At 45.6% G+C, this 26822-nt stretch overlaps 6 protein-coding genes across 6 annotated transcripts; 3 read left to right on the top strand and 3 right to left on the bottom strand.

The window, feature by feature from the left end:
- Positions 1–1560: 1560 nt before the first annotated feature.
- GGS22DRAFT_172623 (WLM-domain-containing protein) lies at positions 1561–3349 on the bottom strand. Its single transcript, XM_047962792.1, has 2 exons — positions 2925–3349; positions 1561–2861 (listed from the first exon to the last, which is right to left on the bottom strand). The coding sequence occupies exons 1-2, from the start codon at positions 3100–3102 to the stop codon at positions 1804–1806; spliced, it is 1236 nt and encodes a 411-aa protein (XP_047815474.1). The 5' UTR covers positions 3103–3349; the 3' UTR covers positions 1561–1803.
- Positions 3350–11012: 7663 nt separating this feature from the next.
- GGS22DRAFT_60350 (uncharacterized protein) lies at positions 11013–13131 on the top strand. Its single transcript, XM_047967522.1, has 2 exons — positions 11013–11969; positions 12028–13131. The coding sequence occupies exons 1-2, from the start codon at positions 11404–11406 to the stop codon at positions 12896–12898; spliced, it is 1437 nt and encodes a 478-aa protein (XP_047815473.1). The 5' UTR covers positions 11013–11403; the 3' UTR covers positions 12899–13131.
- A 1850-nt stretch (positions 13132–14981) lies between these two features.
- On the top strand, positions 14982–16012 carry GGS22DRAFT_192274 (uncharacterized protein; the record flags this gene model as incomplete). Its single annotated transcript, XM_047965238.1, has 2 exons — positions 14982–15016; positions 15097–16012. The coding sequence occupies 2 exons, from the start codon at positions 14982–14984 to the stop codon at positions 16010–16012; spliced, it is 951 nt and encodes a 316-aa protein (XP_047815472.1).
- A 12-nt stretch (positions 16013–16024) lies between these two features.
- On the bottom strand, positions 16025–18147 carry GGS22DRAFT_172618 (beta-lactamase family protein). The gene is made up of 2 exons (XM_047962791.1): positions 17529–18147; positions 16025–17470 (listed from the first exon to the last, which is right to left on the bottom strand). Exons 1-2 carry the CDS (start codon positions 17894–17896, stop codon positions 16180–16182), a joined length of 1659 nt encoding a protein of 552 aa, XP_047815471.1. The 5' UTR covers positions 17897–18147; the 3' UTR covers positions 16025–16179.
- Positions 18148–18875: 728 nt separating this feature from the next.
- On the bottom strand, positions 18876–20392 carry GGS22DRAFT_60341 (uncharacterized protein). The gene is made up of 2 exons (XM_047967521.1): positions 20254–20392; positions 18876–20031 (listed from the first exon to the last, which is right to left on the bottom strand). Exon 2 carries the CDS (start codon positions 20003–20005, stop codon positions 18986–18988), a length of 1020 nt encoding a protein of 339 aa, XP_047815470.1. The 5' UTR covers positions 20006–20031; positions 20254–20392; the 3' UTR covers positions 18876–18985.
- Positions 20393–20606: 214 nt separating this feature from the next.
- GGS22DRAFT_60323 (ankyrin repeat-containing domain protein) lies at positions 20607–25778 on the top strand. Its single transcript, XM_047967520.1, has 7 exons — positions 20607–20891; positions 20953–21259; positions 21318–21665; positions 21718–22965; positions 23018–23839; positions 23909–24660; positions 24718–25778. The coding sequence occupies exons 1-7, from the start codon at positions 20803–20805 to the stop codon at positions 25613–25615; spliced, it is 4464 nt and encodes a 1487-aa protein (XP_047815469.1). The 5' UTR covers positions 20607–20802; the 3' UTR covers positions 25616–25778.
- The last annotated feature ends 1044 nt before the right edge of the window (positions 25779–26822 follow it).

Genomic DNA, 26822 nt, shown 5'->3' with positions numbered 1-26822 from the left:
ACTTCTAATATCTGGCAGAATACCTACCGCCTTCGTTACCTTCCCTTCTATTTCCTACCTCTTGCCTATCTATTTACCTACCTTCCTTTGCTAATATTTTTACTTCTTCATCTTTACATCTTTTTATTTTCTCATCTTTCAATCATACAATCATACAATCTATTTATTTACCTACCTACCTACCTACCTACATACATTACATACATACATACATACGTACGTACGTACCTACTTATTTATTTATTTATTTATTTACTTACTTACTTACCTACCTAATTATTTACATACCTACCTACTAATAATCAATCAAGCAATCAACCTTTGAATCATTTGATCAAGGTACGTATCTAAGTAATTATCTAATTACCTACCTACAGATCGACTTACCTAATTACAAATCAACCTACTTTCAGATCGACCTAGCTACCTCCAGATCGACCTAGCTACCTCCAGATCGATCTAGCTACCTTCAAACCGACCTAGATACGTACGTACAATATACCTACCTTTGATATACGTTCTGATCAACCTACTGACGTTCAGATCGACCTACCTACTTTCAGATCAACGTACCTACCTTCAGATCAACGTACGTACAAACATACCTTTGATATACGTTCGGATAAACCTGCTGACCTAATTACTTACAAATGAACCTACCTTCGAATCGATCTAGATACGTACGTACAAATCTACCTATCGAACAACCTTGAGATCAGATTGCTGACATAATTATAGATAAACCTACCTTCGAATCGATCCAGATATGTACGTACAGATCTATCTATTGAACAACCTTGAGATCAGGATGCTGACCTAATTATAGATGAACCTACCTACCTTCGAATCGATCTAGATATGTATGTACAAATCTATCTATTGAATAACCTTGAGATCAGATTGCTAATCTGATTACCTTAGATCGATTTACCTTAGATCGCAAGAATGATTCTAAACCCCATAGAAGCATTACATGCATAAGATCGATAGAAATTAGAAGAAACCATTCTCGATCGCAGAATGATTCTATACCTTATAGAATGATTACATGCATAAGATCGATAGAAATTAGGAGAAAGCATTCTGGATCGAAGAATAATTCTTATATCAAGAATGGTTTCTTCTAATTTCTATCGATCTTATGCATGTAATGCTTCTATAAGGTTTAGAATCATTCTCGCGATCCGGGGGTTCCCGCTATGGTACTGTACAAGTATACAAACACGCATATTCTCAAATTTGATATGATATCATAACTTCACATATCGTAATCAATTGCCGCAAACCCGCAGGCATTGGTCCACTTCTATACTCCATAGACTAACTGAATGAAGCTTTTGGAGATGAAGATGGATCAATCGATATTCAAGATCTCGTAAAAATACCGAGATTAATTAGTTACTCGCATACATTACCCAAGTACTTGCCTTAATAGGAACCTAGGTAAGTAGATAGAAGTAGAGGAGACTTAGACCGAAAACCCCTTAAACTAGTGTATGGCCTATTGGATGGCCCATTGAGGCGGGCCAGCAGACCAGACGGATTAGCTCGTCAAAAACATGAAGTAGAAATATGATGTCATCCGTTAATAACAGTTTGTCACAGATGCATCCGTATATTCAAAATATCTAGACTACGTATGTGTAGGTATAGATACCTGGGTAGCTGGGTAGTTAGCTAGCATATAGACAAGTAGCCAACCGACAAAGCTTCCATAAACGCGTCGCGTATAGGTATCACCAAAATCCAAAAGGGTATCCAGCAAATTCGTGAATATCGCAATCTAAACCATCATTTCTAATGTTACGACTTATGCTTAACAGTCCCGCATAAATCGCAGGACCACCACTGTTTATCCCGAACTCGTCCACAGAACGAGCATGTCCATGTTGGTGCGGGTGGCTTTGTAGAATGAGGTATGGCTGGACCTGCGATTGGTCTCGAGGTTGATTTTGACGTTGAAGCATTTCGCTTATTCGCCGATGGGGACTGGGTAAGATCAATAACCGTTGGTCTTCCCTTTGTCGATCTCCCGGCGAGGTTTTGGGTAATTTTCTCGCCCCGTTCCGTACCACAAGCGTCGCAACATAGGAAACTAGTTGGATTCACAAGGGTACAGATATCGCACGTCCATGTAGATCGTCCATCCCCTCTATTTACACTTTTCTCGGGTTTACGTGATTGGCCAGACGGTCTGGATGGTCCTGGCGCTGAGTTGGAAGAAGAGCCGCCGCCATGATCCCAAGTTTGGATGCTAGAGCTGGGAGGAACGTAATTTTTGCCTTTCTTGGCCATCTCTTCTTCTTGGACAAGTTCCCACAGAGCCTGAGCTATCGCAGCGTCGTTTGCAGCGTCCTCCTCGGCTTGTGTTCTAAACCCATTTTTAGTTGCTGTATCAGCAATTTGTTGTATCTCGTTTTGCGGTCGGTTGTCGTTTGCGCAGCCTCGAAGAGAATTATTACGACGTTCGACTGCGCCAACAATAACCCTTCTAATATCCTGACTTGGTCCGGGAGCTGCACCACCCAGTCTTTGACCGGAGCCTGTGTTAAGTGTACGACGCTTCTCCGCGGAGGCTCGGGCCAGCCTACGAGCTTCATCCATAGGTATCTTCCTGCCGCCGAGTCGATGACCTGCTGACAAGAACCCTTCACCCGTATATCCTTTCATTATAAGCGACTCGTGTTCTTCGCGCAATTGATTCCATAGCGCGTGAAACTTTTCGTCGTGAGGTCCGTGAACGTTATGTGCGAGTTCGTGAAGCATTGTATCAATTACTTGTTCGATGGGGACGAATTGGTTGCAATCGCTATGATACCGAAGTCGAAGGCATATTCTCTGCCCACGCCCTATATTTAGGCCTATAATCATTCATTGTATTAGTTTACGGTCATTCTAAAACTGATTCTTCGACATTATAGTACCTAGGAGGTTGTGTTGTTCGGGGTAGAATTCGGTCAATTGTCCAACTTTCCATCCTCTTGCCCTCATCATAGGCTTCACCAGGGAAGCCACCTTTTTAAGGATTTGTAAAGCTTCAGCTTCTCGTGGAAATTTCGCCAGATGCGAAAATGAAAAAACTAAAGGATCTATTTCCGCCATTTTACAACTCGATTCGCAACCTAAAGGTCGTAGAAACGTGAATGAAGATGTGGGGAACCGGACACAAAAGTCCAAAAGAATAGAAATAAATCAAGAAATAAAGTAGTAGGAGCCTGCTCATCCATTTGAGAAACTGCGATACCAGGAAGCCATAATGTAAGCCTTGTTTATAAATAAAGTAAGTAGCCGCGTAAACTTCTAGAATTTGTTGGCGGTCGTCGCTGACCAACGCGCCACTGTACACGAAGTCACAACGTTGCCTACGCTAAAACGGGAGGAACTTATCAAGTGTTTTTTCCCTGTAAGTGATTAATCATTTACGTCATATCTGTTAAGTCACTATATTGTTGTAACCGTAAAGACACCCCTGTTACAGCTAACGTCCAAGCGCTAACTCCCCCAAATCACTATCATTCATTCTCATTTTCCAACGCCTTCGTCATTAAAAGATGACCATATGTTAGTATTAAATAACCCAATTTGAGACATATGATGAGAATTCATGATCCAATTTATATATCAATCACATATAGTTATTTCTGTATGGGTGGTATCTGACGAATTCATCCCGACCTGACTATCCCAACTACATCCACGTAGAGATGCGCCGGAGAAGAACCTGTCAGAATAACTTGTACCTTATACATCCAAATTAAAGCTATAGGAATCAATATGGCATATCATTTCGAGATAGCTCTTGTCCTTGTCTTATCGGCATATATAAATGGGTAGCTTGGGGTCCAGAACATATTCTCGACAAAGAGGTAGTGGTTCCGTAGCTCCTTAACTCACATCTACCGCTATTGTCTTTCTTTTTTTGTCTTACTCTGTCATCATCCTTTTCATACCCGAGATGAATCTAGACTTCGTGGTTCATTGAGTGGAATGTTGGAGTTCTTGTTTGCAAGGAGAAAGTATTGCCAACTCTCTTCGTTTGGAACCTCTACAATCACATTTCGAAGGGACCCGTGTTTCTTTTGTCACGCGGAACCCAAGCTCTGTCCTCTCCTAAAAGGGGCAATCCAGACGTCCTATACTCCAATATGTGTCAGAGGCGACATGTAGATAGCTACCTACCTAGGTAGGTAGGTAAATTGGTAAATCTGTGTCTACTTGTTCCAAGTTTTCTTACAAACGTAAGGCATCACAGTATGAAAAGCTTCAGAAACTTAACTTTATATTAGATACTCAACTATACCTACCTAGTACCTATATGGAAATAACAAATTGAGTAGGTACCTAGATACCTATCTATCCTGTAGGTAGTCACATTTCATGGCGTCCACTATAAATTCATACGTTCATTCAGTTCTGCTTAGGAACATCATGAGAGAAGCCTTGATAACATATATTCGTTTAACAAACCAAGTACACTCTACCTACTCAGCATTTAAGTAGCCAAACAAGAATGTAACACAGCCAAATACCGAATTAATATCATATAAGTGTCAAAGGTTTCATGACGATATTGACGCCACGCCCTAATACTTACTCGCCCTCCCGAGTCACTCTGCCAGTAGCTTAACATCTCATACCAACAAGAGACAGAAAGTTTTAAGGGTATTGTCTTCACTATATATGAGACTTTCTAACCTCCAGCCTATGATTACAACCACCGATCGATTAATCATCGCTCGAGTAAGGCTTATTCAATACGACATCATCACACCTTAAGCAAGACGACAGAGCGAAGTACATATATCTTAGAAGCAATTCCTCCAGTTTAAATCTAATCGTATCCTCGTCTAGTGCCTAGGCACTTATATATTCTAACTTTACTGCGTTGTTAGTCTTCATAAGAAATATGATGTTGTATCATGGAACTCGTGAGAAATTATGAGGGCGCGTATAGGTTAAGATGTTTACATTAAGCTTTTATAGCAAAAACAATATGTCATATAAACGATTATGATATCTAGCTATATATATTGTAAAGAACATGTCAGCTCATACATACTAATGTTAGTTAAACAAGATAGACCTGAGAGCAGAAGATATGAGATCATCTACTAAAGTACTGGCTACCAATATTTCACTGAAACCTCATAACTACGTATTTTAGAATAATGTAGTAATAATGGCACCAGGAACGGACGTTCATAAGAGACTAATCTAACCTGAAGTAAGTTCTTGTAGACCTTCCCGAGTAAATGTCATTCGTAGGTACCTAAGCTATGATAAAATATTGGAAAATGTAATGTTTATTGACTCCAGCTGGACAAGCAGCCGCGCTATTTTGGTGTAATTAATTTCTAGAGAACTCGTTCCGAGATCAGAGCGACGTGATACAACTATATCCTACACATTATAGATAAGACGATACCCGAGATTGAATCTATAACTATTGTTATGTTAACTTATGCAAGATCATTCTACGCATTTTCTTCTCATGGAGATCCTCAATGATAGGAGCTCACGGTCATTGGAGATCTCCCTGAGAACATCTTCAGTTAAGATAAGATTATTCGCTTGAGTAAGCCGAGAAGTTCTAGAAGGTAAAAGTTTCTTCAGGCCTCATTTAATTTAATTTATCAATTGTTCCTAATTGTTTATTCATCAGTGCTGATTGGGGCTGACATATGACTAATATGGCTGTAGGAATCTTCGCTTCGGAAGCGTGGTGGAGGCATCATATTTAAGAGTGAGAACTTTAAGCTTCATTAAAACCAACTAGTGGTTGAACAGATACTTCACCTGTGAGAAATTGGAAATAGCTACTGCGAGCTCGAAAGTTCCTCTAACATACATAGGACTGGGTACCTTATGAGTAGAAGGATCCGATTCAACCTAAATGCCTTTAAGCCTCCAACTATGGTATCAGTGAGATTAATCTACCCAGCCAGCATCGTAAAGACTGACGGTGGCGAACTGTTGTTGCATTCGGCCTTTCTCCAGAGCCTCTATATCTTGATGGGATACCTATACAGATTAAAGTGATATGATAAACGAGAGTACATAAGTTAGGAGTTTCCCAAGGCATTTTGATATGCTTACTCTTGACAAGCCGGAGGATACTGCCGAGTCGGTGTGACTCCCGGTCTACATAGCCACCCTGATGATCATATGTTGGATGGAATTTAGCTCGTGGAAAGGTTCTCAAAGCGCTTACCTAGCCATGCGTACCTACCTAGTAGTATAGGAATACCTACCAGTTAGCTGCAGAGGTAGAATTGGAAGAACCTTGTAAGTTAGGACATTATGACTAGCCTACTTGGATATTAGATCGTTCGATGGACACACATTTAGTACCTCTATTACCTACTCGGGCTCATCAACTCCAAAAGCTAACGTGCCCTGGAAGTAGGGACACTAGATTTCCATATATAAAATTTAGATGGCTAACATAGGTAAATATGGGGAGCTACCCTTAATAACTAAAGTACTACTGGTAGCTTAGAGGATCGAACATTTCTAGAATAGGTCATTCCGAGCTCATGTGGGCTTAAGGCTTTAGATTCTTGTCGCTATGCCCGAATATGATCCACTTCGGTGGCTTTGTTGTCCCAATTCGGGGACCAACACGATATATTTCTATTGCCTATGGTTAATTGCTGCGACTAAAATATTTCGGTGGCATCGCAACAGTATTCCCTTTATCCAATAGGTGATAAGATGACTACCTAGATTATGTTAGACATATTAGTAGTTCGTGAAGCCTTCCCGAACTAGCGAACCGGACTAGTTTCACCGTAGGTCAATATCTTAAGAGGTGTGCGCGGGTTGAGAGAATGGGGGTCTCTTGGGGGTTAATTGTGAGGTGCCTTATCATATATAGTTGTTGGAGGTGTCGTGGTAAATGTGGTGAATCGGCTGCGGCTCGCTAGATAATTATCATATATAAAAGCTTGGCGAGATATCGTTTACGCCTGGAGGGGGAGAGGAAACCAGGTCAGCAAGATAAGAACATGATGGGGGTCTCAAGATCCAGGCTCGGCGTTTTCAGCGTCGAAACATTCGAGTCCGGCTATTCAAGAACGGAGTAAAGATATTTGATAGATTTGAAGATATGATATTGTTGCGCGTTACTAGACAACGAGGCGACTAGCAAGGCTGTCTTAAGAGGAGTCGTACTGTATTACGACCCCTACGCTTGCGTGCATCGTAGCTTATGAGGTCGCAATCCGCTACTGTGATATCGAACAGGGGATTTTCGATCTTATGCCGTCATTTGGAGATCGACAGGGATTTTTCTGGCCTAGGGTGACGGCTCCACTAGACAAAGTCCGTGTGCTTCGTGCCCGAAAGCAGAGACGCGCGTCCTGGGGAGGACAGACGCATGTCCCCTGTCAGCCTGTTTAATGAGCCTATGTGTCAGTGTTAATTCTTTGCGTCGACGCTACTAGCACTGCGTATGTAGGCGACTTGAGCTATAGGGATAGTGTCTATCTGACTGCGGTCTATCCCGTATTGCGCTATATTGCTAGGTCAGTTAATTAGAATAATGAATTGCTTGTTGCTTGGTGGCTGATTCTAGTAGCGATATTCGGCAAACGACGCAGTGTTAGTCCAAGTAACGAAATATCTACGTGAGTTACCAAGGTTCGCCTGGACGGCAATGAGTCCTCGGGACCCAAGAATACCTACCACACCACCTACATATCTAGCTACAGCATGTACCTACATGAACCCACACAGATGACGAACCTCTCTTGGCGGTGGATGAGCTCGTTGTCTCGGCCGCCTGGTTCGGCTCAATCCGAGAGAGAAACCACTTCTACTAGTACAAACATACCCAGTATTTCTTCGTTAATCGTAGTAAATGCGATATTATTTCATGCCGTGGTGTTCGTCTGATATCTTTGGCGAGAAGGAATCTTCATCCTTGTTTTGGGTATAGTATGTATGAGGCCTGGTAATGACGAGGCAATAATTTCGATGCATTGTGCGGACCGGACTCTAGTTCCCTCGATAATGTTACATGATATACGTCCGTAACTGAAGCATACGTGCTGTATGTGTAAGTCAGCCGCATATTTTCGAATTAGAAAGGACCGCCAAGCCTCGAAATAAAGAGGATATGTGAAAAGCCGAAGCAAGCAACGTAGCATTATCCAAGAAGAGAAATGACTAGCTTAGCAAATCATCGGACAGGAATGGTGGGATTCGACGTTCGAAAGCTGTGGCAAAGCTGTCATTGGCCAGAAACACGCAAGTCTCTTGAAGAGGGGGAGGGACGCGCAATCAGCCTCGACACTAAAAGGGGGAAGCTAACTAGAAACACACCACGAGGCGGTAGATTCACGCGTGATCGACAACCTCTCTGCAAATATCTCTAGCTATCTCATATCGTCATACGTACGTTTTTCTAATAACTGAAGAAGACATTTGGAATTTTTTCTTCTCAAGATACGAAAATGGGTAGTCAATGGCGATCAGGATTTTACCTGTCGGACACTTTTTCATAAGCAGACAAGCAAGGTATAGAGAGAGGGGTCTGAGGGTATTCCGAGGGCGTTCTTGATCAATCTCTCACGTAATTCTAGATAAGTGAGTGTGCCCAGATGAACAGACTGACCAGTCATCTTGCGGCTTGATCCAACGGCGGCATACACACCTGGGCATATACGTACGCCTCATGCAGAAGAAAAAGCTTCGAGGCTCTCTAGAACTGGAGCTGGAAGGGTTTTGAGTAACCCACAGCTTATCCAACTGCTTGTTGAACCGATACGGTACGACACGTGGGAATCCTAATCCACGTACAACTCATTCGTACAGTCGGGCCGGAGAATTGTCGAGTGACAATACAGAATTTAAGCTTACCGCCCTGCCGCCGCGTTGACCGACGAGTTTATCAGTGGCGCCGTGGAGTTGGATCCTCCCGGGTTACCGAAAGGTTGGTTGACTGGTGTTGTGTCGTATCGTAAATGCCAGTGTGCTAGGTATCAGCCGTCTGAGCATGAAGGGACCTTGATTCAAAGGTGAGGCTGAAAGACGAAGAACGTGACATCGTGCTTAGACTTGCAGCGATGACCTCAAGTTAGACTCAATCAGCGAGCTCTTTGTCAAATATTGAATTTTGCAGTCGGATCTCGAGCATCCGTGCTCATAGATCGGACCAGTTGCAGTTGTGATTCAAAGCTGTGGTTATTAAGCAGAAGCCAATAGCGACGAAACAATAGCAACAATGACGACGATTAGTGTCGGGTAACAAAGCCAAGATCAGATACAAGCGTATCGGCCAAGTCCGCTTTCATGTTCTTGTATGTTTAGGGAAAATATTATGGAATATCAATCGGCAATCGAATGGCAATTGAACGGTCCTGAAACAGAAAAATCTCGGGAGGATCGAAAGCTGGTAACAACCTTGGAACCTTGAAGCAACCTTGAAAAATTCAAGACCGGAAGTGGTACAAATACCCACAATTTGATTAAGGCGGTGCAAAACTAGAAGCTGCGGCAACTAATACTCTGCTACTATACAGGCACCACAGACACTACAGAAAACTGCCCAGCACTTGCCCAGCACTTCCAGGCCGCCCATCGAGGGCCTCATTTTAGTAGTTTCAGCCACGATCAGCAAGCCACGCCTCGTCATCGCCTCCACTGAAAAGGTTACAACACCTCGGATGCAGAACGGAATTGTAAATTGGTTCTAATGCCAACGTTACTCGCAACTCTAAACGGTATTAGTTAAGAAGGTATAGTACAATGCGATACCAGATACTACTAGGTAGGCGTTATGATATATCTGTACGCCATACATACACGTGTCTACCAAGATTTATTTCGAGACAAGCAGCAGATGATCTTTGCGGAAAGATAATAAAATTGAACCTCATACATTACGAAAGACTGAAAAAAAAGAAGTACATACGAAGTAAGTCAACCAAAATGAAGGGGTCCAGAAGGTACGTGGATGGTGGATGAAAAAGATGCCAAAATCAAGAGAAAAACATGCTACGGCGTATGTATTTTGAGAAAGTACTCCAGGTACCCTAGGTAGCTCGCCCTGACCCCACTCACCAAGAGCAAATCCGTGTTAGATGATTGGAGGAAGGGGTTGAGGAGACGCGCGTTCACGCTTTCTCTTCTGCGCCCTAGTGCGTTTTCTGGTTCGAAAGTACAGTAGCGATGTAGCCCGTTTTAGCACTTGCACTGTATTTAGTCAGGAAAGTGCAGGGGATTTCATGACTTGAACCAATTACGCTCGTCCCTAACGAGTAGCGGGCGGAGAAGGCCTACGCAGCCTACGACAAACCCTGCAGCAAGTCGTTCCCTTTTCCTCTCTTTTTCTTACCTTTTCTTACCAAAGTGTCCTGAGCCATCCCTATCCGGGACTGCGACTACGCAACGCACTTACATGCCACTCTGCCACTTACAACGAGCACAACGAATCCCGCTCCACTGCCTATCGTCTCTCATCTCCATCATTTCCCATTCACTAACAACGCTCCTTGCGCTCCTTGCACTCCCTGTGAACGCCCACACACGCCCCCACCACTTGACCACTTTACACTCTCGACACTTACGAAGTACGGTAGTAAATTCATAATCCCCATCCACAACACGCACAACTAGGACTAGGCTACAACTTATCTGTCTATTCTTTTACCTTTACCTAGACCTTGTGTGTCCGTACCTAATAATCTGTATTCATCCATCCATCTAAAACTACCTGTAACTTATCCATCTTTCCGACTTCCCGCTTCGCTTCTCCCTGCCGCCTATACGTGACATTCTCCCATCCACGCTTCCTTGCCGAGGAGACACAAGGAAAACGACAACGGCAACGACAACAATAACGACGACAGCGATAGCAACAGTGACAGCTCTCTGTCTTCAAGGTAGTCGACGTTGACCCGATCCGGTCCGTCATCCGCTCTTTTTTAAATCGACTTCGACTGCGCGACAGTGAAAAGGGGACACATCTTTTGTGTATAGGATCTCTCGAAGAAGATAGACTTGGAAGATTACACTACAGTACGACGCGATTAGAGGAAACGACGCACGAATGAATGTCTAGCCATCGATTATTATGGGGGATTGATTGACTGCCGCTACCGATTTGTCTTGTTCGACGAAACGAACCCCTTGATCTTCGGTGGCGATTGAGTTTTGGAAAGGGGTGATCGAGTCCACATCATCAGCGAATCCAACTTGCTGACGAAATCTAATCGCCTGCCTCCACGTAATCAAGGGTTGGCCTAATCTTGACTCGAATCTAATCATCCAGCATCTCTTAACCGACAATTTAGTCGGCACAATATTTACCATAGAAGTATACGTTGTAAGAACAACCTCGCCGCCTCGATACGATATCGAATTATCCCGTCGCTCGACGGTTAGGTAGAAGAAGTCATAATGGCAGGTCGCAGCGACGGCCCTGGGGGCAACCGGGACGATTATGGAGAGGAATGGGCTCGGGATTTACGAATTCAATTCGAACAGCTTTTAAGATCGAAACGATTAACAGAATTCGAGCAATCGCGAGCGAACCGGTCGCGCGTAGACTCACCCGCTCCCCGACAACAATTATCGTCATCTAACCTCCGAGCACATTCGTCTGCGCCGTCTGGTAGTGGCAGTAGACCATCGTCATCATACGCCCATGGCTCTAGTCATCCTTCTCCTGCAGCACCACCCTCGTATTCCTCGTTGCGGAATCTGCCAAAGATTCCGACACCTCCTGCTGCCCATGACCGAGATTCGCAGCAATTCCGTAGTTTGCTCGTATCACTATCCCTGACACCTACAAAGTACGAGAATCCCGGCCTTCTTGACGAAGCGCTCCAAGTCATACCATTGGAGAGAATATATAGCGAAGCCGAAGAGGAATCTCAAGTATTACGAGCTCAGGCGGATAGCATGGGTGATGGGCGAAAACCTGATTGGGGCTACCAAGATTGTGTAATTCGGGCATTACTAAGGTGAGCATTGTTCCTTTATCTTTGCGCAGAGCAGATTTTCTAACGTTCCATCTCACAGATGGTTCAAACGAACATTCTTTAGCTGGGTTAATAACCCACCGTGTCCCGTCTGCATGTCACCGACCGTCGCGAGAGGCAGGACACAACCGACACCCGAGGAAAGCGCCTGCGGAGCGTTACGGGTAGAATTATATGAATGCTCTAACCAAGCGTGCCGGGCTTTCGAGCGATTCCCGCGATACAGCGACGTGTGGCGACTATTACAGACGAGACGTGGCAGATGCGGCGAGTGGGCTAACTGCTTCTCCATGCTTTGCCGCGCCGTCGGTAGCCGTGTGCGCTGGGTCTGGAACGCCGAAGATCACGTATGGACGGAGGTCTACTCTGAGCACAAGCAACGATGGATTCACGTGGATGCGTGCGAGGAAGCCTGGGATAACCCGCGGCTCTACACTGACGGCTGGGGCAAGCAAATGTCGTACTGCATCGCTTTCAGTATAGATGGCGCTACCGACGTTACTCGCCGATACGTACGTAAGAGCGAGCATGCACTCGAGAGGAATAGATGCCCCGAAGAAGTCATGCTTTACATCATGCAGGAGATCAAGAACATTCGGCGCGGGAACATGAGCAAGGAGGAGCGATTCCGATTAGAGAAAGAAGACTCGAGGGAGGATCGCGAACTCCGAGGTTACGTCGTCGCCTCAATCACTCAAGCAGTTACACGCATGGTTCCAGGACCTTCGACTTCCGCACCTGCTCCTATTCCCACCCGACCCTCCGGCTCCTCTTCCGCAACTGAGGACCAAAAGCTCCCAGCCGAACAACCAAGCCGGCAAAGTGGTAACGCCGAATGGGTCTCCGCTCGTGGAGAGAATGGGCGACGCAATCAACAATTCCAAGACCCAAGAAACCCGCCTCGACCATAATCATACTTTACAATCCTATCGTTAGCCTCAATACCTACACAGCCGACATTATCTACACACCGCCGAACTCTACGCCACCTACTAATTAGACGTAACGGATTATATACCCTAGCATTTATTACACATCGGCCGGGCATTTATCTGATTTCAAGATCATGACGGACGACGTATTACTGATTCTCATTTGTCTAATACTATTTCTACCCACCGCGATCGAAACGCGTATACCTACGAACTCGATGGCGCCATGTACCTATCTTACGCATCCGACTAGCCTACGACACCAACATATGTCGTTCTCATTTGTGGCCCGCATTCTGAAACTCTTGGTATAAAACCGCCCGGCGTAACGGACCTATTTGGGTTTTGGTAGCATTTATACACATTTTTGTCTTTTTCACCTCAGGGTAAGGGGATGCGGAGAACACGGGTTTCTCCCCGGCCCCGGCGTTCAGGTTAAACTGCATGATTGGATGGGAGGGAAACGGGTTGACGAAAGAAGATGATGGCCATGCCCGGGCTTTTGGAGGGGGGCGTGGGAATCTCGTGTACTATCAAAAGGGGAGGGGGAATCTTCTGCGTAACCTGGAAAGGTACGAAAGCAGATCAGAGCCCAAATGGAGTGCCCGTCGACTATTATTATTATTATTAGCTCCTATTCGGCCAACGGATGGCGAATACTATTACGCATATGTGTGCCGTTAGAAAGCATCATCAGAGGTTCATAATAGACTCTTATCGTTGATGCATACCTTTTTCTCGAAATCAATTCGCTTCTCTTGTGTTTCTTCGCTTCGATGTGCTATGTACTGGTAGTACCCAAGTAGGTATGGTGTCTGGGTGCTTACTACAATGTGATATAGGTCGTATCTGTCCGACGGGATTGGGGATGTCGTATATACGCATAGGTATATTACGTGTTGCCAACGAAGCGGTCTTGAGAGCCGTGGGCTGCTACGCTTGCGCAACACTTCAGACTCGGTCTTAGACGCGCAGGTTCGTTGTCGACCAGTCGTTGCTCGACGGATGGGGGACGGGGTAATAGGGTTGGGCTTGGCGATGGCCCGAATAGGTGTTGCGGGCTTCGAATGGGTCGTATCGCCAAGACGGGCTGCGTTGCACGGATGGGGGCCGTTTGGTAGGGGGGTTATTGGGGTAGCGGGGTACCCCTTTCTTTTTTACCTAGTGTTGAGTTGATTGGAAACGTTTTGAAGGGCTGGAGATGTTATTTCATGTAGGAATTGGATAAGGCTGGACTTTTTGAAGGAGTGGGATGTTGGATAATGGCGTCGATGCCGTATTCTTGAGGATGGTTGTCGGCGATGTGTAGTTTGGGACGATTTCCCTGAAAAGGGGTGTTAAACATGTGCTGATACTTTCGTATTGCAGGTACTTCGTAAATATCATATAGATCCAGTTATTAGATATTCTCATATCTAGTACCTAGTGAATGTATTATATAAGTTTGTTCGATGGGCCTCTAGGACTGCTTTCCTATTGCCCTATGCTCCGTTGAATAGGAGTAAGTTGTAAAGGTGACAGATTCAGGGGTAACAGGACCGACTTTATTCAGAATAAGTTTCTACAGTGAATTAAAAATAATACCTAAATACGATCTTCAACTGCCCAGGTGTGCATTTGATTAATTTGGAGGATTTATCTTATATGCCAGACATGGATTTATCAAACGCAGGTACCTACCTAGGTTAGAATACATCACCAAGTCAAGGTTCCCTTCATTACTCTTGTTTTTTTCCAAGGCATACATTTGAATCATCATTGTAGTTGCTGAAAATGTGAAAACATCTCTGACACTCAAAGTTTAATCGTTTACGGAAGGAATGGCCATGCAAACTGCAATGAAAAGGTACCTACATATATTATCATAATTATCAAACTTGTACGCATGACCCTGAAAGTATGTTCTTAAGGCGACAGGAACTACCGTCCCGAGTTGTTTCCCACCCATACATACCTCCCACTCACCGCAAGTGTCATCTTTCTAATTTACTCTCCTCACGCCCACTTCGATTAATACCTGCTACATGTAGATGAGTAGGTTGAAGAGTATCATATCTAAATCATGGCGAAATCTCTGAGCCAGGTGCTTATGCGAGAGTAAGCTATCTACTTACCTACCTAACCAGCCAATTAACTACCTACCTGCTCATTCATCACTCTGCTAACATGCCTTGAAGTATAATGGCATCCAAGCCAGTCAAGTTTGTTATCGGTCCTAGTCGCAAGGAATTCTTCGCACCTGCAAATGCGTTCACTGAAATCTCTCCGGCTTTACGGATCTTAATAACCGGGTCAAAGAGTGATTCAATTGTGGATGCTGTGGTCTTGAACGACATCAACGAGGAAGACTTTTTAAACCTGTGCGAATATGCTTATTCCAGCGACTACAAAGAACCTGAAGCCAACGACCCTCCCCCCAAGGTACCTTTCAGGCCGAAAGGCGATGCTGCCAAGGCATATGGGAATGATCTTAACCAGCAGTCACTTTTCCTCTTCAATGATTGCCGGGAACGAAGAAAGGTCATCCAAGAATGGCACAATAAGTACGGTAAACCCCCCAGGAAAAATATTCGCGAAGCCAATTACAGTTATGGGTTCCAACGTTACAAAGACTGGACTGAGACTTTGCTACGCCATGTTAAGATGTATATCATTGCCAACAAGTACGACGTGGGTGATTTGCGATCATTGGCCCGTTTCTACCTCCTTTGGCGCCTTTATGGATTTGTGGATACCTGGGACTCTATTCCTGCACTTGGGAAGCTCGTCAGATATGTTTATGAGAACACCCAAGAGCATGACGAACTGAGAGGACTCATCTCGTCGTATGTTGCCCTTAAAAGCGAGTCCCTCTTTTTGCATCCGCATATGCAAAGTGTGCGTGACGACTACCCCAAATTCTGCTCTGACGTTTTGAAGTCGACTACGGAACGCCTTGTCCGGGAGCTGCAAGTTGTAAACGAGGGGCTTACGCAACTGAAACGGAAGAACGAAGAACTGGAAGAGAAGAACGGAAGCAAACGCTCCAAAATTGTACGAGAAGAAATAGGTCTTGTCGAGGACGACAGTGAATCTTCAACACAGAAAAAATAAGGCGATGGATGTAATAGCTGCTATTTGCTCTCAACATGGAGGATACATTTAGTTGCTAAAAGCTTACCTACCTAGGTAGTCATAAACGAATGGATTTTACGCTGTTAATTAAAACTCGATACAACCATCTCAATTACCAACTTAGATTATAATTCCATCATGTATCATCACGTATCCTTCTCTAATTCGAACCAAATCAGATGCTTCAACTCAGATTCCATCTTCAATCCCATCTTAACCGCCCGCCCGCTCTCGTCGAATACGAATTGGGCCCGGATATCATCGCCGTGTACATCATTCACATTGTCGATGTGTGCCGTGTACTTGGTCTGGTTGGCGACGTGCTTGAACGTTATCGTATATCCGTAGTACGCGCGGTCCATGCAGTCGATAAAGAGCTTGTCGTCCTTGATCGAGACCGTCATCCTGCGGTACCCGGGGTTCCAGTACTTTCCTACGTAGTCGCTTAGGGGTTTCGTTTGAGGTTTTGGCTTCTTTTCCTTTTCCTTTTGTTTTTGTTTCTTGGGTTTGGGCTCGGGCTCCTCTGTCGCCTTCTTATCATCGGGTTGCTCCTTCTGTGGCTCGTCGCCGGGTTGATTCTCATCTTTCGTGTCGTTGGAAGCGCTTTCGGATTGAGGTATCGACTGATCCTTCGGGCGAACTGCCAGGCTGGTTTTGGCAGGTTTCGGTATTGTCTTCGGCTTATTCCCATCCTTCTTCGTCAACAACCGCGGTACCGGTGGTAATTTCAACGCCGCATCCATCAACTGTTTGCCTATCGCCCCAAACACGGTCGACGCGTTAGGCGAGTTTCCCATGAAGCATGCCCCGAAGTTTATTTCCGGGAGGAAGAAGAACCGGCTTGAGAACCCGGGAACGCCGCCCCAGTGGCCGACGACGGTGTATCCTCGATACCAGAACACCTCCAACCCCGCCGCGTACATCTCGGGAGATCTGGGAAACTTCGCCATCTTCCCCGTAGGATCGGTGATAGCCCGTAGTCGCGTAAGCTCTCTGTACACTTTTTGGCTAATGGGGCCTTCTCGCTTTAGGTACGCCTTAACCCATTTAATGAAATCGTTCGCGCACGTAACGACGCAACCTGCCCCCTCACCCTCCGGAGATGTGATCTGCGGGAATTCGAGATACTTCTCTTCCTCCTTGTTCCAATCGTGTCCCTTAGCCATACGGTCTTCAAAGCCCTTGGAGATGGCGCTCGCTGGTTGGAAACTAGTCGACGTCATGTTGAGGGGTCCGAAGATCCGCTCTTCCAGGAAGTCGTTGAACGTCTTCCCGCTCTTTTCCGCGACGAGATGCGCGGCTGCTGTGAACATCAGGTTGCAGTACTCCCACTTCGTGCGCACTGGGTTCAGCATAGGTAGGTTCCGTAAATTTCGCGTGATGGAACGCGCGTTGTCTCCTTGTGCTGTTGTGGGACCCATCAGTGCTGCTTCGTTGCTGGATCGTTTCGTTAGTCTCTAGTGCGGCATCAAGGGGGAGGTGTCGGGCGAATTACTAGGCCATTCCGGTCATGTGGCTCACAACGTCGTCGAGGGTTACAAGTTTAGAGTCCTCGGGATTGGGCATCGCGAAGTCTTCGGGGAGTAAACTTGACATTATCGCATCCCATTGCACCTCTGGATGGTTCTTGTTGTCTTCGACGAGCAGCGCAACCGAGGCCGCGGTCATCGACTTCGAACATGATGCTATGTCGAATAGCGTATCTGCCGTACATGGCTTTTCCGGGTCGAGGGTGGCGTACCCGTAGCCTGCTGAGGCGACCTCGTCGTCTTGGATGATGGCGATTGAGAGGCCGGGAACATGGTTTTGGGCCATCATGTTCCGGACTTGGGAGGAGAAGGAGTTGGAACGGAAGAAATCCATCTTGGCGATTGGTAGAAGTTTCGAAACTAGCTTTTAGCTAGTTTGTCGTCGAGTTGGTTGAAGGTGTAACTGTTGTATGTTGTCGTTTTAATCTGCTTGGGATTGTTTGAAATCTTATAGATGCGTGAAATGCTTAACCTTAACTATCGCGGTGGCAGTGCCTGCAGCGATATGCAGTTTTACTGAATAACCCGCTAGTCGCGGCACCGAATTGAGTCATCCGGGCTAGATGTAGGTTCATATGCGGGCACCGTAAGCAGCCACTCCTGCTATAGGATAGGGCTTTGGATCGAATAGAATAGGTGTTGGGGTATTGACAAAAAGAAACATACGATCTCCTATTTTTGAATAATAGTATACAATTGGTAGCGTAGGATAGCCAATCAAAATGATCTTGAGAGCAGTGCTTATAGCTGACTTACATGTCAAAGTAATGATGGACGAACGAAGAGGTATCATTTGTTAATCCTGGGGATATGAGGTCTTCATGAGTCCAATGTAAGCATCATAATGAGTCTTTATGAGTCAGCTGCTGACTCTGACGCGCAGGTAGATGAACTGCTATTGCTCAATTCTTCATCGCGATCTGTAGGTTTCCTTCTTTGCCCCGTTTGAAGTGTCGTGCATAGTTATCGTACGGCCATTATAGATCTCAATGACGTCTATCATGAAATTATCATCAGCTTCCCGAGCAGGAGAATGGCCTAGAAATTTCCACCAAGAAAGACCGATAGTGTATCGGTGGAAATGCCTGTCGCGTAGAAAACACCTCATCTGCAGCCTGGCTGTGATCGTCTGTATAAGATGCCTGCTAGAGACATCAGCAGAAGAGTTGCCATCACCACTGCTCCGTGACGTAATCGCACACATATTTCAGTGCATATTGCGACCGAGATTCAATTCCCTCAATTGCTTCAAATTCGTCGTTCCGATGCGACAATAAATAATATGATTATTTCTCAATGACACCCGTTTATTCGTCATAGATACGATGTCTCCCCGGAGCTCCTTTGAGGCGTGTCAATATCCCTTCAAGGGTTGGGCGCACTTCAGCATCCTCAAAAGTTCGGTTTCGATCTGCCGTGGGTATCAGTCGTATCTAGAGTCCCACAGCTCTCTCTGCCTATCTCTTCTATGGAGGTCCCTCCTCGCGAAGTTCCAGTTTGTGATGAAAAGACAGACAAACATAATCAGAAGAGCAGCAGCTGCACCTATGGGCGCAATGATAGAAAAGACCGTGAACCCATAGCTCACACTTTGAAATGTATCACTAGATTCTAGTTGGTGTGTAGCGAGACCAACTTGCATTGCTGTGAGGACGATGGCCACATATCCAAGAATGGCCGCAATCTTGCCAAAATTATCAGCAAAGAAATCGGCGTAAAAGCTGTAAAACTCGACCCTCGAGAACCCTCGGAGAATGAAGCAATAGCGAAAACGATAGATCTTATTGAGACGGCTTAGGCGAAGCTCTCCGTAGCGGTAGCGTGGGCTGACATTTTTGTAAGAGTGGTTATCTGCAATCTGCTGCGCCAGGTGCTTCCACGTTACCCACTGGAGGCTTTTCGGGACAAGCATGTGAGATTTGGCGATTTCGAAGTCGCTAGGGTGAGTAATAAGGGCTATATACGAATATAAGAACCCCCGGGCAGCTTTCGCAAGCTTGTGATCTGGCTCGGAGAGCCCAGGGGGAGGGTAATCTGCACTTTGCGGGATGCAAATGTGCTTCTTCCAAAAATCTAGGTCAAGGAGAAATGGGGGTAAAGGCTTGATGAAAATTCGGTCCTTCGACCACACAAGGTGGAGCTCGGGTTGCTCTGTTACGACGATGTTACGACGTAACAAGAGCTGGTGGTGCAGTGTCCTGGGTGGCACAGGTCTTCCGCTCATCCACAGCCATTCCTGAGCCCTATCCAGTCCTTCCACCAATAGTTCCTTTTCCAAGAATTCGCTCACGTTGCCGCTAATATCCAGCTTGATGATATGATCTTCTTTGGTACGTAATGTCCCTGGCACAAGTGGAGAAATTGAGGCTCTGTCATGCTCCTGACTTGATGCCGAAATGGAAATAGAGAACGGAGGGTCTGATAATTGTGTAGATGCTACCATTTTTGTTGATGTGTGTTGCAATCAGGCTACGATGAGTGTTAGTAATTCTCTAGTCTAGATTCATCTTCTGTAAAGTATAGATAGTTGAAGAATGTGAGGAACTGTGTAAAAGGGGTAACTAGGTAGAATAAGTAAGTTTCAATTGATTAATTTATTGCGCAGCTGCCTGATACTCGAAGATATTATTGAGCTAAGGAAGGAAAGATCTTCGAGTATCGTCGTGCGTGCCTACCTAGACTGCTAGGTACCTAGGTATTCGATATTATATTGAATGCCTCGCGCGGGTGCTATCAATTCAATTGTTCATAATTGGCCGTCACTCATCCAGTAAGTTTCCATGTCGTGGCAATGGCATGATGTGAACGAGAGATATATCATAGCTGAACGATGATCGGTACCCAGACCGAAGATAGAGAAGTCTGATGCGTCTTCGTCTATAATATAAACAACTACTAGGTACTTGCTTGGGGGTACATTTCATACTACAACCCTACCTCTTATACCGGAAAGTGGTATGTGCCAAGAAAGCTGAATATGCTTAGATACCCAAGTTGTGTAACATGAAGTTACAGGTGACAACCTTGATATTTTTTTCATTTGGGGGAAAGGAAAGGATTATCGGTTACACGAAAGGTGTAACACTGTCCGGCTGCAACGGAGCTTCCTTCTATTATAATCACCTAAAGAACGTTATGAGCTTGAAATTAGGTTAAGGTTACTAGTATAGACAATCTTCACTCAACCTTGGAACATTCATCGGCATTTTCACTATCAATCAGATACTATTCCAAAATACAATGTCGAATCAGCCTACAGCTTACGACATCAAAGGAACCAAACAGGGGTTATATCTACTCCGTGGGCCATCTTCCACCGCAACTGTTGAGTATATGACACCGATATACCTTTCTAGTGCTCTAAAAAACTCGCGTATTAATAGTTTTCAGTATCGTCGCTGTGCCTGGGCTGGGGGCTGACCCAGATGGAAGCTTCATCCATCGGGGTACCCGTTTCAGTTGGCTCTCCGATGAACACGGGCTTGCGAGGGATTTCAGCGATGCACGAATCTTTATGTACAAATACAACTCCTCGTGGATGGGCAAGCTAAAAGTCACGAATTTCCTAGATGATATTGCCACAGGGTTGTTGTTTGCACTGCGTTCTGAGCGAGAGGGAAGCGAGGAACAAGAGGACTGTCAACGTCGCCCGATAGTGTTCATCGGTCATAGCATGGGAGGCCTCGTCGTAGCTAAGGTAACCTTAGCTGTTGCATTCCCTAAAAACTATAGTCTTCGGTTACTGACGAGTATAGACTGTGAGCTTAGCTGCACATCATTATGATAAGTATCCAAATATCTTTGAGGCAACTTCAGGTTGTATCTTCTTTGGTACACCATTTGGGGGGGCACCCGCATCGAGTGTGGCCGCTATGTACGCCAGCGTGGCCGGGTGGATTGATGGGACCGAGCCTTCCGCACTTCTCCAGATCATGCAGCCCGATAGCGAATACCTACGAGAGCTAAAGAAAGATTTCCTCCATCTCGTTATTAAGCTCAAGGATAAAATCCAGGTGTTTTGCTTCTGGGAAAAAAACCCGACGGACTTCGCCAAGGTGGCTAAACAAAAAATCCTTTCAATAATCCAGCCTTTCATTTCCCAGGTAATATCCACTACAACCATCCTACCTAGGTTAACACACTAAATGGATGCAGAAATACCAAGAACTGGTTAGCAAAGCATCATCAACGTTTGCTGAACATGAGGACTGTGGACTTCAGAGTGATCACAGCGGTCTGGTCCGGTTCGAGTCGTTCAAAGATGAGAAATATAAATTGGTCCGGACTCCCTTAAAGGATATCATCCGTAAAGCACATGACGTGGCAAGGGACAGATTCAACAGTATCGGCAATGTTGACCGAGATACGGCGAAGAACCTTATCAATTCACTCGATGGTGTTCCCGTGCAGGTGAAGTTCAATTTGTTGAAGACGAAGATGGCATCCCAATCGTGGATTATGGGTGAACCAGAATACTTGAGTTGGGTTGCTGGTGCTGCTGACAAGCATGAAGGTTGCGATGATCAGAAATGGCTTTGGATCCATGGCCCTGAGGGAAAAGGGAAAACAAATGCGACGATAGCCGCAATCGAAAAAATAGAGCAGATCTCGGCCGAAGCTAACAGGAAGAACGCCTTACCGGTCCTCTCTGCGTTTTTCTTCTGTGACCAGACCCTCGGATGTTCGAGCGCCGAAGAACTCCTCAAGTCCGTCTTGCGGCAATTAATAGTTCAACAGGAAGCACTGGCATCCCACGCGATGAAATTTACAGAAAACCGAGCCAATAGTCAAGACACCGGCATGCAGGATTCGTCACTCACCAGAGCTGGCTTTACAGTGGAAACCCTTTGGCAGAGCTTACTAGATATGTTCACTGATAACCTAGTCGGCACAATATACATATTTATCAATAATCTTCACGAGCTCTCGAGTAGCTCTAGTTCTACTCAAGTATTCCTAGAACTGCTGGGAGAATTAGCGAGCACAGACCCGCATGATTCGTCAGCCAAAATTCGAGACAAAATCCGAGATGAGATTCGTGTCAAAACCCGATGGTTTCTCACTAGTAGAGATCGACAAGACATTAGGATGGTACTTCTAACAAAGCAAACTCACGTCATTGATTTGAACCACGGGAAATATGAGAGCAAAGTCCAGTTGGAGGTGCAGTGTCATGCTCATATGAAAGTTTCCGAGCTTCAGAACCGAAAGAACTATAACATGGCCTTGTTATACTTCATCGAATGCCTGATTAAGAGACGGGCAGAAACGACAAAATGGGTAGATGTTATATGCATGTACCTTGAAGCTCTACCAGATGATGCAAAAGATCTTGAAGTCAGACGCTTCCTGGAAAATTCCCCACAGGACATGAACATGGTCTTTGATCGTGCTTGGAAGTCGGTAAGTATATCTTGGACTATCGAGAGAGATTCTTTCTAAGTCGTGGGTTTAGTTGTTGGATAAAGAAGACCCTGATACTATGAGAACTCTAGAGATGCTTCGTGCATTAGTCCTTACTTACAAGGATCCCACTGTGGAAGAGTTAGCAATTCTTACGGGGTTCTCTTCTAGCCCAGAAAGGGGCATGCTGCAATCGCTAATTCAGAAATGTCATCCGCTTTTGACCTGTAAGGAATCAGGTAGCGAGGGACAACTCGTCAGCTTCGTAAATGACGACATCAAGACATATCTGAAGACAAATTCAGAAAGCTTGCTAGGACTTTCAGACGAGGAACAGAAGTGGCAACATGGTATGATCGCACTTCGATGCTTTACTCACGTTTTGAACAATGTGGAAGAAACAAGGGTGCCAGAGGATGATGGGGAGCATGGCGACTCTGAAAAAATGGCAACGCTGGATAACCTTAGGCGAGGAAATGAATCACAAGATGGAGGTAATGGGAATGGAGGCTCCCCTCCCAAGACGGACGATGGCGAAAAAGAAGCGGCACCTGTGGATCAGTCAAGGGACCGAGGGCCCCCTCTCCAGCCTTACGCTGTCAAGTATTGGTTACGCCATGCTAGCGAAGCTACCTCCGACATAGCCCAAATACTCTGCGGGGAAGAAAGGTTCTGGAAGGCCGGATCGACTATTATGTCAGATTGGCTAAAGGAATACAGTAAAGGAGATGGCAGCTTCGATGGCGTCGACTTCGCAAGCTGGAAAGCTCTCCATGTCGCAGCGGCTATTGGTTATGCACAACTGATTGTGGCATTAATTGAAAACGGCCACCAGAATGAAATAAATCTGAGAGATAAGAAGGGTTTTACCCCGGTATGAGTTACTTACTTCCTCCCTAAGTACACACAACCTAACGCAAGAAGCATCTAACCGAAATTCCAGTTACACTTAGCCGCTATGTTCGGGCAAGCCAACATTGCTGAAGAACTCCTCAATAAGGGAGCCAACATCAACGACGACAGCGGCGAGGCAGGAACTCCTCTGTTTCGGGCGGCTACAACAGGTAATATCGACGTTATAGGCCAACTACTACAACGGGACGACTGCGATGTTCGTGCTTCAACAAAGGCGGGGCCTATTCTGAATGCAGCAATCGGGTCAGGTAAATTAGAAGCCGTCAAACTGCTCGTGAAAAAAGGCGTCCCGCTGGTTTCAAAAGTCACTGGTCATTGGTCACCTCTTGCATTTTCGGTACTTGGTGATCTGACTACCTTTATCTATCTATTAGATAGTGGGAAGGCACAACTCACTGCAAGAGAATATGACGATGCTTTCTTTCTTGCGGCCAGCACAGGAAGAATCAAGGTTCTGGAGAGACTGATTCAATTTGATAGTAGCGTCTGCGGTTTTCAAAGAGCTCTTGAGGGTGCCATTAAATACAAAAGATGGGATTCAGTACCAGTGCTGCTAAGCTCAGGCAAAGGATTGCAACTAGAAGGAGTTCTCAAGGCTGCTGCTGACATGAATAACTCAGATGACGTTCTCAAAGCTATACGGAATCATACAGGTGGGCATATCTCCTCAAAGGTGGTGGATGACTGTCTTTGTAAGGCAGTACACAACGAAAAGATGTCGACGGTGAAAATACTCCTTGACGAGTTTAAGGCCAACCCAAACGCAATTAACAGCGAAGGGTAAGTGATATCTCGCCCTTTACTTCGTCCTTTAGGATAAGATATTAACTTTTCAAGCTATGGCAATGCTTTGACGGTTGCTGCCAACGATGGTGCTTTGGAAATGGCGAGGATGTTGCTGAACGGAGGAGCCCACGTGAATTCCAAAGATGGATGGGCACTGCAAGCAGCCGCAGCACACGGCCATATGGACGTTGTTGAACTGCTTCTCGGATCTCATGCAGATGTCAACGCCTATAATGAGCATTTCCAATCAGGAACCGCTCTACAAGCCGCATGCGAAGCTGGACGGACTGATATCGTCAGAGTGCTTCTCAAATTCAAAGCAAACCCAAATCTTGGCAGTCGTTATAGCCGTCCCATCCTTGAAGCAACACGTCGAGGAGAGACCGAAATACTCGAGATACTGCTAGAAGCACCCGAACTTGAACTAAACATATTTAGCGGCTCCTGTGATAGAACAACACCTCTCATCCATGCCGCGATGACCTGTCCTACCATGTCCCTCCAACGGATGGTTGACAGAGGTGCCGATATCAACTTGCCTAATGCTGACGGTGATACGCCATTGATTGTCGCAGCGAGGAGAGGAGACATTGGGGTTTTGAGTTTTCTTCTTGGGAATGATGCTGATATTCTTCATGTCAGCAAGCGTAACCAGACAGCTCTGGAAGCTGCAATCGAGCATGGGAATGAGGAATGTGTTTCTTTCCTTGCCGTACGCGCATCAAGCATCTTACGGGCGTTAGCGCTCACCAGGGATGTAGGACTTTCTGGGATTCTTCACCAAAAAACTGACATCGTCCAAGAAGGTAGAAAGCTTTACCAAGACCGCGAATTTATGAACCTATCACCGGGCAAAGGGTATGGCGATGACAGAGAGTATGTTATTAAGATGAACAACAACATTGGGCGTTGGCTTCCTAAGCCACAGGAGATTTCCTCTAAGGGCTAGGGCTATCGCTGGCGCTGGCGTTCATACTGTATTCAGGACACACCACCAAACTTGGGGGTATTCATCCCTTAAACTAGGTACTACTCTGCAAGGAACAGGAACAGGTTAGGAATATGGGAATGGTGATATATCTCGGGGCTAGGTTTATATAGCTCAATTGAAGAATTGAAATGATTCAATTATTTCCGCATCAGCGCAATGAGTCTCGAATTTTGATAATTTCGAATTGACGAAACGCGCTGAATAGGTAGGTAGATACCTGTACCTACCGTCAACCACCCCAGATAACTCCCAACTCAAAAATGTACTCGACTTCATCCTCGCTTCGAGGGGCATAAGCGAAACCAGGGACACTACGAGTACGTTTGAGCAAGTACTAGGTATGTATGCCGCCTTTATATTCCCAACTGCAAAGGAAAATGGCTAGCGGAATGTTTGCGGCTCGCACTAACTTAAGTTTCGGGAACCAAACCCCACAATCTGAGATCCCGAAGGGACGGTAGATTCGACGGCGTGCGTTTAAGCAGCTCTTAGCTGCCGTAGCTAAGGGTACTTCGGGTCTCAACCTACCGAAGTACATGACGTATGTAGAGATAGGGGTACAACATCAAGCTGCTGCGGTCTACCTACCTAGGTACACAAGAAGGAGCATTAGTCTTTGGAAAATGGCATATGAATGTTTGATCAGGGCAGAGATAGGTAGCTGCTTGCCGTTCTTGGAACCCTCGATAGCACATAAGGCCGTAAAGCGACGCCCCTAGCTCGACGGGTAAAGGAGCTAAGAACATGAAACAAAGCGTTCAAACATAATTGTGCGATCAAACTTCCGCAGGTGACCTTCCACCAATTGGAGACTTGACAGCTAATAAGTACCAATCGAATCTTCAATGTTTCTTGAACCCCAGATTAGTTCGGACCGAAGTTCTGGTCAAGGAGGGACGGAAACTTGCTCAGCGGGACTGCAGGTAGCCTCCTGTTCATGCGGGTGAAGGGTAAGGTAACTGGAGGGATCTGATTGTTGGGGATATAATGCTGTGTGGGCACGTTTACGCACGAAGGAGATCGAATTGGATACAAATTGAAGCGTAGCTGGAATGTGAATATAAGAAGGAAGGTGTCGAGGATCGTGAACTGCTGAACTACAGCTGAAGATACTTAGATACCTAGGCATTGTACCTAAGTATTTCTATTAAAGATTGAAAAGATC

Source organism: Annulohypoxylon maeteangense (genome assembly GCF_022496945.1).
Source record: "Annulohypoxylon maeteangense strain CBS 123835 unplaced genomic scaffold GGS22scaffold_19, whole genome shotgun sequence".
NCBI classification, from domain to species: Eukaryota; Fungi; Ascomycota; class Sordariomycetes; order Xylariales; family Hypoxylaceae; genus Annulohypoxylon; species Annulohypoxylon maeteangense.
The sequence above is the reverse complement of the archived record's forward strand: the minus strand, read 5'-3'. Positions and strand labels throughout refer to the sequence as shown.

What these genes read in the sequence shown, in the direction of transcription:
- GGS22DRAFT_60341 (XM_047967521.1), bottom strand. Translation starts at nt 20,005, where the DNA reads ATGGTAGCATCTACACAATTATCAGACCCTCCGTTCTCTATTTCCATT.
- GGS22DRAFT_172623 (XM_047962792.1), bottom strand. Translation starts at nt 3,102, where the DNA reads ATGGCGGAAATAGATCCTTTAGTTTTTTCATTTTCGCATCTGGCGAAA. An exon ending in CGAACAACACAACCTCCTAG is followed by an intron (nt 2,862 to 2,924) that starts GTACTATAATGT and finishes GAATGATTATAG; the next exon opens with GCCTAAATATAGGGCGTGGG.
- GGS22DRAFT_60323 (XM_047967520.1), top strand. Translation starts at nt 20,803, where the DNA reads ATGTCGAATCAGCCTACAGCTTACGACATCAAAGGAACCAAACAGGGG. An exon ending in GAGGCCTCGTCGTAGCTAAG is followed by an intron (nt 21,260 to 21,317) that starts GTAACCTTAGCT and finishes TGACGAGTATAG; the next exon opens with ACTGTGAGCTTAGCTGCACA. An exon ending in AACGCAATTAACAGCGAAGG is followed by an intron (nt 24,661 to 24,717) that starts GTAAGTGATATC and finishes TAACTTTTCAAG; the next exon opens with CTATGGCAATGCTTTGACGG.
- GGS22DRAFT_60350 (XM_047967522.1), top strand. Translation starts at nt 11,404, where the DNA reads ATGGCAGGTCGCAGCGACGGCCCTGGGGGCAACCGGGACGATTATGGA. An exon ending in GTAATTCGGGCATTACTAAG is followed by an intron (nt 11,970 to 12,027) that starts GTGAGCATTGTT and finishes TCCATCTCACAG; the next exon opens with ATGGTTCAAACGAACATTCT.
- GGS22DRAFT_172618 (XM_047962791.1), bottom strand. Translation starts at nt 17,896, where the DNA reads ATGGATTTCTTCCGTTCCAACTCCTTCTCCTCCCAAGTCCGGAACATG. An exon ending in CACATGACCGGAATGGCCTA is followed by an intron (nt 17,471 to 17,528) that starts GTAATTCGCCCG and finishes GAAACGATCCAG; the next exon opens with CAACGAAGCAGCACTGATGG.